This window comes from Kwoniella pini, chromosome 1 (genome assembly GCF_000512605.2).
Source record: "Kwoniella pini CBS 10737 chromosome 1, complete sequence".
In the NCBI taxonomy this organism is placed as follows: Eukaryota; Fungi; Basidiomycota; class Tremellomycetes; order Tremellales; family Cryptococcaceae; genus Kwoniella; species Kwoniella pini.
Window position 1 is genome coordinate 281,110 of NC_091716.1, and position 12,746 is coordinate 293,855.

A 12,746-nucleotide genomic window follows, 5' to 3' on the forward strand; every position below is an offset into this window, starting at 1 on the left:
ATTAGAGCAATTGAGATGATTGACCATCAAGAGAAGCATGAGGAATGTTGTGTAATGAGAATAGCTAGATCAGATGATTGTAATGGTATGCTAAGATATCACATGCCTTCAAAGCTACACAGATACACGTGTCATACAAGTGGAGATCATATCGTTGTTGATCTATTCGCAAATAGTTCGTCCAACTCTTTGGAAGAGAGACCAAAAGATTAGCATGTTCCGCTTCAAGATTTAATCAGAAGCCAGAGTGGGGAGATCAAGCTGGGCGCTTTTGCTACAGCTGAATCGTAAGAATAAATCGTACTCACCCCTATCTAAATCCTCTTTATTTCCAGCACCACCTCTCCTACCTCCTCCACCACCTCTCCTATTCCCATTATTACGCCTCCTATCATTCGATAAATTATCCCTATCCATTTCGATATCCTCGTCAATCACTCCATCTTCACCTGCCGCACGCCTTTTCGCGAAATTTTCCAAATCTTTATCTAGATCTTCTTCTGTTCTTCTACCTCTACCTTTATTCGGTCTTTCCCCATAAGGTTGTTGATCTCTTCTACCACCTCCTCTTCCTAATCTTTTTGCGAAATCTCTTCCTTCTCCACCATTTCTACCTGAAAAACTAAATCCATTTTCATCTTCATGATTATTATTATTATTGAAATTTCTAATTCTAGATGATGTTTCTTTTCCAGCATGTTTTCCATGTCTTTTATACCATTCAGATTGTTTTGCTTGTTTACGTAAATCTTGATCTAATTCAATTCCATAACGAATTGCAATTCTAGAATGTGGATTTACACCTTCTAATAATTTAATTTCACTTAAATTATCATTCCTATCTGAGACTAAAGGTTCTAAATCAAATATTCCTGATTTCGAACCGAATGTTCCTCTCCCTTTACGCTTTATTCCTTCATTTTCTTTAGGGGTTGAAGATTCACCTAATAATTCTTGACCTTCTAAAGAAGGAACAGGTTCTGGTTCTGCAAGAGGTAAAAGTGAAAAAGGAATAGAATGTGCAGCCCTTTCTAATAAAGGATCATCTCCTTCTGCAGGATCAAATCCTGCTTTACTCAGTACTGTTAGACCTAATAAAGCTGCGGCTGCTGTTGGAAAGATTAGATGCAGTGTGGTATCGTTTAACCATTCTATGCCTATTTTCAAGGATGATTAGCATAGACCCGGCTTTTATAGCGAAGAATACTAACCCATCACTCCTGCTCCCAAGCCTGATGTCCATGAAAAGATCTTGCTTGTTGATAGATGCTGTATCAGGTCGGATCTTACGTAGAGTGCATTGGGTTTTATAGGTGAAGGTGTGGATGATGATATTGCCTCTTTGAATTTCCAATGTATATCAGCAGCTAGTCTCAGTCATGACGGTCTTGGAAATCACGTACCCAGCCAAGCGGTAGGATCTTGTTTATCCAGACGTTGAGCCAAAGCAGCTATCCTCTATAAAAAGAAAACATGTTCAGCTTGTATGCCTAGCAGAGATTGTGGATAAGCTGACATACAGGATCTCTACGTAATTTATCTTCACCATCCAAATGTAGTATAGCTGGACTTTCTTCCATAAGATATACTTTTCCTCTTGACATCCTACCCATAAGACTTTGTACATGATCCGGTAAAGCAGGTGTATAATCGTCCAAGGCTCTGTCTAAAGCTGGATTTTCCTCCTCACGAGGTGGTGAAGGCGGTGGTGTTCCATCATATGGTAATGCCATATTGCGAAATGTTTCTCTTCAATGCTTATCAATAGAAATAGCTGTGGTCATCTCATCGAATGGATGTGAGATGTCGTTTATGCTGTATTTCGCGTCTAACAGAGCAAGGAGGACATGTTAACATTAACTCGTTGAGCCTGATAATAATTATTCAATCACCACGCGATATGAGACTGATAGATGAGCTCGGCCGGGTAAATAGGCTCCAATGTCAGTTGTGTCATCGCCATTCATAGTCGTCGGACCCAAGTTCATTCTCAATATAACCAGCTCAGCTACATTCGATACTTTCAATACGACTCCCGCTTTCTTCTAGACAAACGAGCACAGTACCATATCGAATGATCTTGTGTTGATATCGCTCGATCACTACCACCGGGACATATATCATCTAGCACACGCCCATACAACTCGTTCGTTGAACATTCGAAGTACAGATTGTTGTTGTACTCCTTTATTGCGCTTGAATTCGTAAGTTCAGTTGCATCGTGGTCCGGAATGTCCCATGATACTTGCCCTGCTTCCATTTTTTCAGGATCAAACAATTGCGTTATGATTGGTTGAGATCTCACTGACCAGCATCATCATCCCACTTAGACCCATCAACTACAAACATAATGTCGTTCTTCCGTAGAAAGAAGGATGAACCTCTCATACCACCTGTAGCACCACCTTCCGCAGCGAATCCACCAAAAGCTGATCCATATGCTCAAGCACCTTCATCGAATAATTACGGAGGAGCAGGTGGAGGTGATCCTTATGCTAGATCTAAACCATCTAACTCAGGAGGTGGAGGTGATCCATATGCAGGTGGAAATCCATATGCAAAAGCAAATGATAGTAATGATGCTGCAAGAAATGAATTGTTCAGTGGATTCACTGCACCTGAAAAACCAAAACCTGAAAGAGAATATGGATATGAAGGTAGAGAGATGGAAGAGGATTTCGATGAAGATGAAGAAGTTGAAGGTATCAAGCAGGAAATGAGAGGGATTAAACAGGAAAGTTTAGCCAGTACGAGGTGAGTGATCCTAATTGTAATCCTTTCTTCACGTTAATAATATCGCTCCGTATCATCTTAGAAACGCCCTTCGATTAGCTAGAGAAGCGGAAGAGAATGCTAGAGGTACAGTAGCGAAATTAGCAGATCAATCAGGTGTGTTGGAGTTAGCTTATTAAGCTTGAAGAGGTATACTGATATGTGGTATCTAAGAACGTATTGCCAATTCCGAAAGATACCTCGACATGGCTAAAGCCAATAATCAAAGAGCAGAAGATAAGGCTGAGGAATTGAAGAAGCTGAATCGAAGTATTTTCAGACCAGCTGTCACATGGAATAAGGTGAGTTCGGCCTTGAATTGTTATTCCACATTGCTGATGTTTTCGCGACGTTTAGGACGCCAAGAGACAGGCAGAGGAAGATAAGATTAATGAAAGACATGCGATGGAACGTCATGATCGAGCTAAAGCTCTAAATGATGTTACAGATACAAGAAGAAGATTGGGTAATGCAGCTAATCCATCACCTTATGGAAATAGTGATAGGATGCCTTTACCAGGAGAAGCAAAAGCAAAGAAAGAAGCTAGATCAAGGTATCAGTTCGATGCAACTGCTTCAGATGATGAATTGGAAGATGAATTAGATGATAATTTGAATGAAACTTACGAAGTAACTAAAAGACTTAAGAATTTAGCTACTGCTATGGGAGATGAAGTTGGTGGACAAAACCAAAGATTAACTAGAGTTACGGATAAAACGGAGAATTTGGAATTTGCTGTTATGAAGAATACAGAGAGGTTGAAGCGGATTAGATAGGTATTGATGTCAATCTGTTCGAAGTTGAAAGGAGAGATGACCGGATATTGTATACCCATAATAGTCCTGTTATGGCCCAGCACGACTTCAGATCAGCTAATCTAGGATGGTGTGTATTGAAGAAGATTTGTATATATCAATTTTGTTTTCATGTATACTGTATTTGAATAACGTGCACAAGTCTCCCGACGCCAATTTGAAATTGTCAAATTTCATGTGAATAGTATCTCTGCACGATTTGTGGTTATTATGCATAGCAAGAATCGATATGATAATGAAAACGGTTGTCCTAAATGACTGATTGTTGAGCAGATGAGTAGTAGTTCGGCGATGTGTCAGAAGCGTTGATAACCGAAGAAGTTGAACATAACATTAATCAGCTTTGCTTTCATTCACTTTTTCAACATACTTACAATACAACGAATTGCAAGAATATACTTTGCTAAAGACTAGCCAGGTGGAGACTGTCAACAAATTCATGCAAGATGAACTATATCACTGGAAGATCATAAGCTCGAAACAAAGCTTGACGACGTCATCCAACATTCTTTTAATCTGACTAAGGTTGTGTATTGAGACACACCTGTTAAGACTTCCTTTCATCGCCCCTTCGCCACTGGTCGTGATATTGACTCACTCTTTCTTATCAATCTCCAATTTCCAAGTATTCCCACATCAAATCGTCGACTCTTCCTAACTATTCCACACCTCATCACTTTAAATTGACCAGACCCACATGTCGGATTCTCCAAGACGACCATCTCCTCTCCCTTCATCATCAGACCTTCCGCCGCCAGACTACGCCCCTTCCCAGCCTCAGATCCTCATCACGCCTTTACCTGACTCGGCAAGTTTCTTCTGGGGTAAGACTGTACAAGGGGAGATTTATGTCAAGGGTTTAGGTGAAGGGAGGGGGAATAGAGTAGACATTGTCAAGTCCTTGTAGGTGTCATTTTAAATCTCATTGTAAAATACATCCCAAAAGAACATAGGAATGCTCATATCTGTTCTAACAATTGAATCAATAGATCCGTTCAATTGACATTGACTAATCATCTACCTCAGCATCCAATCATACCTTTACACACATTTCAACTTCAGACCCTATATCCACCTGCTTCAACATCCAATTCCTCTTCCTCAACACGGTCAGATATTGTTGTTCCTTTCTCTACATGTCACAGATTCTCAATCTCTCTTCCAGCTTCGTTACCCAATCAAACGGAACATCCTTTACCCGGTACATTGAATCTTACATCATATGAAAAAGGTGAAATTCGATATGCCTTAGAGGTCAAATTGATCTTACCTAATGATCAAGTGGTTGTAGAAGATATGAAGATCGAAGGTACACCTCAGCAGATCTATCAGACCCTTTCACAAGAGAGCGGCAGTCCTAGACAAACAGACAGCGAGGTCGAAGAGAGGTTGGAGAAGAATGGTGTGTTAGCTAGATTGTTGATGGACAAGGACCGTCCTCGTCTTGGCGAACTGCTGCGACTCGGACTCGAGATACGGCCCGTAGAAAGAAAAAAGGGTACAGCTGTATTCGATCTGGCCAAACAATCTGATCCAACTGAAACTCTTCGACCATTACGAAGGGTAAGAGTAGAATTATTCAGAAAAGTCACTATTCACCCCTTTTCGTCAGGTAATGCCTCTTCTTCCTCCTCTTCAACTGCAATCTCGTCAACGGAACATCTCACACTACTCCATGCTACTGGCAAGTCATTACGATACCCAGGGACGGGCAAAAAGTATCCACCTCTTAGAGTATTATTCACTATACCAACAGCACAATTAGGTGTAGTAGCAGAACAAACTTGGGGAGAAATAAGCTGTACGACCCCTTACCACACAATTAGTTTTTTCATTAAAGTTACAATTGGATTCGGTGATATATCCGCTTCGAGAGATTGGACATTAAGTCGAGAAATCACAATCAAGCCTAAGAAGTGGAAAGAACCTAGAGAAGTTGTTATTGAAAGGGGTTTACAACCTGATTTAGGCAGTCCAACCTCTCTTCCTCTTGAACCTGATGCGGGTCGTTCAGGGAGCTCAGAAGACTTGGAGTTGCCTCGGAATGATAGACAAGATTCATGGTCTGAAGATGATTATAGAAAAGAGGCTTATAGACAAAAAGGAGAAGATGTAGTTGGAAATACAGGAACATATAGATTAGCGGATAATGATTCACCACCACCTTTCTTGGAAACTGAAGGCCAAGCTGGACCTTCCAGATCGGGCGGATCAGGCGGTCAACAAAGTGAATTGCCTAGTTTTTTGGAAAGTGAAGAACAAGCTAGAACTGGTGAGATACCTACTTTGAAAGAGACAGTACGAACAGAACGACTTGTACCTGTCAATTTCAATGTAGATCAAGTGCTTATACCTTCCGATAACGATACGCTAGGAGAAACTAGAGAAGCGGAAGAAGCTGAAGATAGAAGTAATTGGGTAGGAAGAAGAGGTAGTTTAGGTGGAGAATTGGGCACTTGGGTTGAGGTGAGTGGTTTTAACTTTGGACAAATTGGTTTCATCGATGCTGATGGTTCGAAATAGTATGACGGCTACGAGACGTTCTCCGTAGCTCCACCTTCTATGGCCGCATCGTACGGTGCCAATGGGCCTATGGATCCACCTCAAGAAGGGGACGAAAACAATGCAAATTTGGTGGGAGGTATAGTAGCTCGTTTAGGACTTGACGGAGACGGTGTAGATGGTGTGAGAATGCAAGGTTTGGAATTAATGGAACATTTAGGTTTGGGTGAAGGTACAAGAGTTGTTGATCTTCAAGATGATCTTCCTCCAGGTATTGATGAACCTTCTTTACCGGCTTTACCAGATTTTCAATCTCATCATCATCAACATGTACAAGATGAATTAATCCCTTCAAGTCCACCTCCACCTGCTCATGCACCTTACATTTCACCTTCAAATCATTCACATAATTTACCACCTGTACATGATCCACCTTCATTTGATGCTAGTCAAGCTGCAAATGCTGTAGGTGGTGTAGCTACTTCTCATATTAGATCATTAAATTCAACAAATGTTAATAGTATTTCAATGGGATCAGTAAGAAGACCAAGTAGAAATGTAATTGATGATGAAGTTGTTGAACAAGTTGTAACTTCACAAGGTGATGCTCCACCTGGATATGAAAGAGCTGGTGAACAAGGATTACCTCCTTCTTATAGTTGATCGAAATGATTATTTCGTGTGTATATCGAGATAGAAAAGATATATGAAATGCATAAAATTGTTAAACTAAAACATTATATAAAAAAAATCTACAATTGACACGACCGGCGTGTTCTATATTCAATTTGTATTATCAACCTAATTTATATACCCAAAGATCTGCTATTAAAATCCAAATCTTAATGTTGATCCTGTTTTTTTTTCCTCCTCGAAATTTTAATTTATGATTCAATCTAATCTAACCATTCCCATTCTAAATCACTATTATAAGCAGCACCATTAATCCAACTTGCCATAACACCCATATCCCAATTATCATTTGTTAAAGCACCATATGCACCTTTACTTAAATCTAAAGATCTTTTTGAACATCCAGGACATCTATCAGCAATTTGAGCTGTAATTGAATTACCTCCCCCTATTTTTATTTGAAAAAAAAAATCAGCTTAACAAAATTATGAAAAAATTTAAATGAATAAAATATTATTTTTTTACTCACAAGAAAGTTTAACATGATGTCCACAAATTGGATTATCATTAGGATTTAAACCATTATATCCTGGCCAATTATCAAATAATTCTGCACTTGCTGCAACTATATAATCAGAAGGTTGATTATACCATCCACATGCACCTAATCCTACATCAAAATAAGTTCCCCAACCATAGAATGGTCCATCACCATCTGGATCAACTGATACTGCTTTCGATGTTGTAGAAGGTGAAGCAGCTACTGAAGATGAAGTAGTTGATGGTGTTAATGAAATTGTTGATGATGCTACGTTTGAACTCGAGGACGCTGCTTTGGAAGTAGAAGATGCTACTTTACTAGTCGATGAAGCTGCTTTACTGGTTGATGAGGCTGCTTTGGAGGTGGAAGAGGCCGCTTTACTAGTTGCCGAGGCAGATTTGGAAGTTGAAGATGCTACTTTGGAAATAGATGAAGCTGCTTTGCTGGCGGAAGAGACAGCTTTAGAAGTAGAAGAAGCTGCCTTCGAGGTTGAAGATGCTGCCTTACTAGCGGAAGAGGCAGCTTTAGAGGTGCTTGATGCTGCTTTGCTGGTAGATGAAGCTGCCTTGGAGGAGGTAGATGAAGCCGCTTTCGAAGTAGACGATGCTGCTTTACTAGTAGAGGACGCTGCCTTGCTTGTACTTGATGCTACCTTGCTAATACTCGAAGCGGCTTTTGAAGTACTACTCGTACCAGATCGACTCGAAGTGACAATTCCAGAACTCGTCTTACTCAAACTTGCATTACTGCTATTCGCTTTTGAAACGGAAGCAGTAATAGAAGTTGACGATTTGGAAATTGTCGAAGTGGCCAATTTGGTACTTGATGTATTTGAGCTTGAGACAGCTTTAGAGGTCGAAGAAGAAGCGGTCTTGGAATTCGATGTCGAAGTCGCAGCTTTAGGGATTGAAGAGGAAACACTAGAATGGGTTGGAGAAGGAGCGCTTGAATTGCTAGTTGATGATCGATTCAAAGTAGCTTTAGCAGACCCCGAAGTGGTCGAGGATGTTTTTGACACTGTGGCTGAAGCAAAAGCAGACGTTGCTTTGCTAGAGCTTGAACTAATTGCGCTGGATTTTGATCCGGTCGAAGAAGCCGCGCTGGCAGACTTCGAAACGCTAGCTGAGGAAGATTTACTGGTGGAGACTGAAATTGAAGAGGAAGAGGTCTTTGATACTGAAGTTGAGGAGGACTTTGAAGCCGATCCAGAAGTTGAAGAAGCGTTTGAAGCTGATGCAGAAGTAGATGACGATTTCGAGATTGAACCGGAAGTTGAAGAAGCTTTTGAAGTGGAAGATATTCCGGACGAAGTCTTTGATACCGACGCGGACGGTACTGAGCTAGTTTTCGAGACTGACGCAGAAGAAGAGGACGATCGATTGACCGAAGAAGTAGCTGAAGTCGAATTTGAAGGTGAGGTAGCGGACACGATACTGGTTGTAACTGTGACAGTTACAGTTTTTACTCCACAAGTTGTAGCTACTGCTCTTTTCTTTCTTTTAACTATTTTCCTAATGACATTTCGCTTTTCTTTCTTAAACTCCTTTCCATCCGCTTCTTCCTTCTCTTGTAGATTCACTTGAGTCGCTAGTTGATCCGTACTTCTATTGAAATGCTTGAGTTTGTTCATAAACCATTTAGGCTGTGAATGTCTAGCTTCCAATCCTCCATGAAGGTTATTTGTTGAAGGACTAACGTTGCCTCTAGGTGATGAAAGCACTTTCGAATCAGAAGGTGTATTAGCTGTAGCTGTAGCGAGAAGAGGTAAGATTGAGACGAGTGAAAGGAATTTCATCTTGTTGTATAGATTGTTGGTAACGAAATTTGAGATGTAGGATTGTTGCTGTGAGCTGTGATTGAAAAGAACGACAAGCCGACCTGCGGTTAGTACAAAAGTAGGTATTATAAAGTAAGCCGAGAAAAGAAGGTGAGGGGACGCTACCGGAGCGTATTAGAAGGGGGTTGAGTATTAAAGAATAGTCAAAGAATTGAGGTAAAGAGAAGAAGAAAAGAAGTTTTTGTTATAATCAACATGACAGATTGTCATTGCATGTATTTGCCATCCTACCAGTACACCACAAAGTACTATAGTGATCGATCTTCAGGCCCTGTAAACTTAATGTCATGTCGGATGAAAACAAATGATTCTTTTTAGCATTTACGCGTTAAACATTGTTCCGTCAGTACAGTTATATCATTTCCGAAGGTCCCGAATCCTTGGCTCTTGGAATTTTGGCTTTCACAGTTGGTAGTGTCGGGTTCGGTTCTTGTATGAACATCATCACTGATAGAGCTGGGATCGTGTGGAGCATAGATCGACGTGTTGAGGCGATAAGAATGTGGATGTTGAAGGATACAAAATGAAAGAGCTTGACTCATTGAGGGGGATTCAGCGGTGAAAATCAAAGATTACCGTCATGACGCGCCACCTCGGGTTGAAGTTACGTAACGCCTCTCGGATTGTCACGTGACTTCAGTAATTTCAGCGAGAATTGCAAGATCAAGTTCAAAAGCAGCTCGAATTTATTGACAAGACAAAGATGATCACTTCATTATATTCAAGATCATCTCCTCAAACTTCCACCGAGACTATAGTGACCTCACATACTCCTATTGATTAGACCGCCTGGTACACATTCTCTCGATTATGGCGACATCCTCCAAGTCAGCTCAGCCAGCTGACGCTCTTTTAGAGTGAGTGAATCATCACCTTAGGAGGATAAGTGTAATGAGCTGACATTTATGCCATAGGCAAGAGCTCTCGTTCTCGGAACCACCTTTCTCTACTCAGCTTGATCCTCGTATATTAGCAGCATTAGCGGATCAAAAATTTGCTCATCCAACCCTCGTTCAAGCTAAAGCTATTCCGTTATTACTCGAAGGGAAAGACGTTCTGGCTAGAGCTAGGACAGGTAGTGGTAAAACCGCTGCATATGTGGTTCCAGCTATACAAAGGATCTTGGAAGCCAAAGCGGTGAGTTATATAATACACCGATCTTGAAGTCGGCACCATTGCACTCTCCGCTCTACTTCCTGCCGCCCCACCTTACAACCGCTTTCAACATGATCGTCGCTGAAACATGGGTTCTAGAACACATCTCCCGCGTCTCCGGAATACCAGACTACTCGTGTAGTCATACTGGTGCCCACCAAGGAATTAGCCCTACAAGTGAACTCTTTCGTCAAAGGGGCTACAAAGTATTGTGAAGGTATAATAGGTTGTGTTAATGTGGCTTCTGGCGGATCAAGCGTACAGCGGTGAGCCGAGTGATCATTGTTCTCTATCATGAGCTTATTCCGTAATTTCAGTGTATTGCTCAACGACAATCCCGACATCATCATCTCGACACCCACCAAACTCCTTTCTCTCCTTCAAAGCAAATCCATATCATTGACCCAATTATCATTCTTGGCCATCGATGAGGCGGATTTGTTACTCTCTTACGGTTTCAAGGATGATTTGACCAGAATCATGGACCCGACTTCAGGGTGGATACCGAAATTAGGTGTTCAAGGCTGTCTGATGTCGGCAACATTAAGTGAAGATATAGAGGGAGTGAAAGGTCTCGTCCTCAGAAATCCTGTTAGTTTATACCTCGCTTCTTATAGGAAGTCAGAAATATGGAGACTGATTCTTTGCTGCTCTATACACAGGCGATCCTCACCCTTTCTGAACCGGCCACCTCATCTTCTCTTCTCACTCAGCATTACACCATGACTTCTGAACGAGATAAATTCCTGCTCATCTACGTCCTACTCAAACTCAAGCTTATACGAGGTAAATCGATTATCTTCGTTAATGATGTAGAAAGAGGATATCGAGTCAAGTTATTCTTAGAGCAATTCGGCGTGAAGTGCTGCGTCGTCAACAGTGAATTACCATTAGCGAGTCGTTATCATGTAGTAGAGGAATTCAACAGAGGTGTGTACGACGTAGTGGTAGCTACGGACGAAGGTGCTGGTGCAGATGCTCAGGATCCCGTCGAAGCTGAAGGAGAAGAAGAAGAGGCTGAGGAGGAGCAAGTGGAGGCAGAAAAAGAGGAGGGTCAGAACGCCGAAGCTGGACCATCAAAGCGATCTCGAGAAGCCTCACCGACGAGGAATCAAGGTAAATCAAATAAGAGACGTAGAGGAGATCCAACGTCTTCTTTAGCAAGAGGAATAGATTTTACAGCTGCATCATCCGTTATCAATTTTGATTTACCTCAAACGACAACTTCTTATATGCACAGAGTGGGAAGAACAGCAAGAGCTGGACATTCAGGATTAAGTTTAAGTTTCGTTGTACCAAAAGCAAAATGGGGAAAGGATAGAAACGTTTCAATTAAATCTGCTCAAAATGATGAAGTCATATGGGAGAAAATTGAAAAGCGAGTCAAGAAAGAAAGTGGGAGTGATATCAAAGAATGGGATTGGGGAAATAGAAAATCGGAAATTGAAGGTTTTAGATATCGTATGGATGATGCGTTGAAAGCTGTCACAGGGAAAAGAGTACAGGAAGCTAGACGAGAAGAAGTCAGGAGGGAATTGTTAAATAGTGAAAAGCTCAAAGTGGGTCAATTTATTGATTATGCTGGGTAAACTGCTGACGACTCTCCTCCCTACCCCAGGCACATTTTGCAGCAAACCCTCTTGATCTCTCCTATTTACGACATGATGCACCTTTACATCCAGCAAGACAACAAACTCACCTTAAGCATGTACCAAATTATTTGATGCCAAAAATAGCAGCTTTACCTACGGGAGGTGGTGATGTAGCGGATGGAGGTCATGTTTCTTATTCGAAACGGGGTAGAGGGGGTGGTGGTTTCAGGGGAAGAGGAGGTGGAAGAGGGGGAAAGAGTGCAAGGGGGAAGAAAGTTGATCCGCTCAAGTTTAAGTAGTAGATTGGGATTTCGCTTCCGCTTACTCATTGCATGGGATCACTTTGTATGCATTATACATGATCAAGTCGAGCAATGTTCATAACTTTCCTATTTTACTACCTGGTGCGACCTTACTAACTGTCTATTGAAACCTAAATCTCACAGATATACTTGATTGACGCTTAGACACTGACACGGTAGATGCCTGCTTGGCCGATAAAACCGCGTCACTAGGCTCTAGCTACGGCTGTTGCGATAGTCCTTTTATCTTGTCTCCAAGGTGGTAAATCATCTTTAGGTCCAAGTGATGGAGCTGTAATTGTAGGTACGGGAGCTCGATGTTTGAGAGAATTTAGGGATTTTACATGATGTCTACGATAAGGAAGGGGTCGGATCCCGAAAACTGATGAGAGGGAGAGAATGAGTGTTATTAGGATGATTGAATTTCGCATTTCTGCTGTTTTATTTTGATGTTCACTTTGTTTTAGCCGGGTTACTATTTTGCGTGATGAAAATGAATACAGGCCCATATTGTAGGTCCTATCGATATCACAGGGTAACATTGTTGAGATCGCTCCAATATTTACTGTTCTTCCTTTTTGCTTAAGACTTATGGT

At 41.3% G+C, this 12,746-nt stretch overlaps 6 protein-coding genes across 6 annotated transcripts; 3 read left to right on the forward strand and 3 right to left on the reverse strand.

The window, feature by feature from the left end:
• Positions 1 to 146: 146 nt before the first annotated feature.
• I206_100116 (uncharacterized protein) lies at positions 147 to 1,733 on the reverse strand (the record flags this gene model as incomplete). The annotated part of the gene is made up of 5 exons (XM_019152985.2): positions 147 to 187; positions 309 to 1,157; positions 1,212 to 1,340; positions 1,404 to 1,458; positions 1,521 to 1,733. The coding sequence occupies 5 exons, from the start codon at positions 1,731 to 1,733 to the stop codon at positions 147 to 149; spliced, it is 1,287 nt and encodes a 428-aa protein (XP_019015123.2).
• Positions 1,734 to 2,350: 617 nt separating this feature from the next.
• Positions 2,351 to 3,549, forward strand: I206_100117 (uncharacterized protein; the record flags this gene model as incomplete). The annotated part of the gene is made up of 4 exons (XM_019152984.1): positions 2,351 to 2,754; positions 2,816 to 2,889; positions 2,947 to 3,074; positions 3,130 to 3,549. 4 exons carry the CDS (start codon positions 2,351 to 2,353, stop codon positions 3,547 to 3,549), a joined length of 1,026 nt encoding a protein of 341 aa, XP_019015122.1.
• A 736-nt stretch (positions 3,550 to 4,285) lies between these two features.
• I206_100118 (uncharacterized protein) lies at positions 4,286 to 6,753 on the forward strand (the record flags this gene model as incomplete). The annotated part of the gene is made up of 3 exons (XM_019152983.1): positions 4,286 to 4,491; positions 4,578 to 6,054; positions 6,112 to 6,753. The coding sequence occupies 3 exons, from the start codon at positions 4,286 to 4,288 to the stop codon at positions 6,751 to 6,753; spliced, it is 2,325 nt and encodes a 774-aa protein (XP_019015121.1).
• Positions 6,754 to 6,986: 233 nt separating this feature from the next.
• On the reverse strand, positions 6,987 to 9,059 carry I206_100119 (uncharacterized protein; the record flags this gene model as incomplete). The annotated part of the gene is made up of 2 exons (XM_019152982.1): positions 6,987 to 7,171; positions 7,253 to 9,059. 2 exons carry the CDS (start codon positions 9,057 to 9,059, stop codon positions 6,987 to 6,989), a joined length of 1,992 nt encoding a protein of 663 aa, XP_019015120.1.
• An 852-nt stretch (positions 9,060 to 9,911) lies between these two features.
• Positions 9,912 to 12,147, forward strand: I206_100120 (ATP-dependent RNA helicase DBP9; the record flags this gene model as incomplete). Its single annotated transcript, XM_019152981.1, has 6 exons — positions 9,912 to 9,958; positions 10,016 to 10,238; positions 10,356 to 10,522; positions 10,574 to 10,847; positions 10,919 to 11,815; positions 11,875 to 12,147. The coding sequence occupies 6 exons, from the start codon at positions 9,912 to 9,914 to the stop codon at positions 12,145 to 12,147; spliced, it is 1,881 nt and encodes a 626-aa protein (XP_019015119.1).
• Positions 12,148 to 12,359: 212 nt separating this feature from the next.
• Positions 12,360 to 12,659, reverse strand: I206_100121 (uncharacterized protein; the record flags this gene model as incomplete). The annotated part of the gene is made up of 1 exon (XM_019152980.1): positions 12,360 to 12,659. One exon carries the CDS (start codon positions 12,657 to 12,659, stop codon positions 12,360 to 12,362), a length of 300 nt encoding a protein of 99 aa, XP_019015118.1.
• Between the last annotated feature and the right edge of the window lie 87 nt (positions 12,660 to 12,746).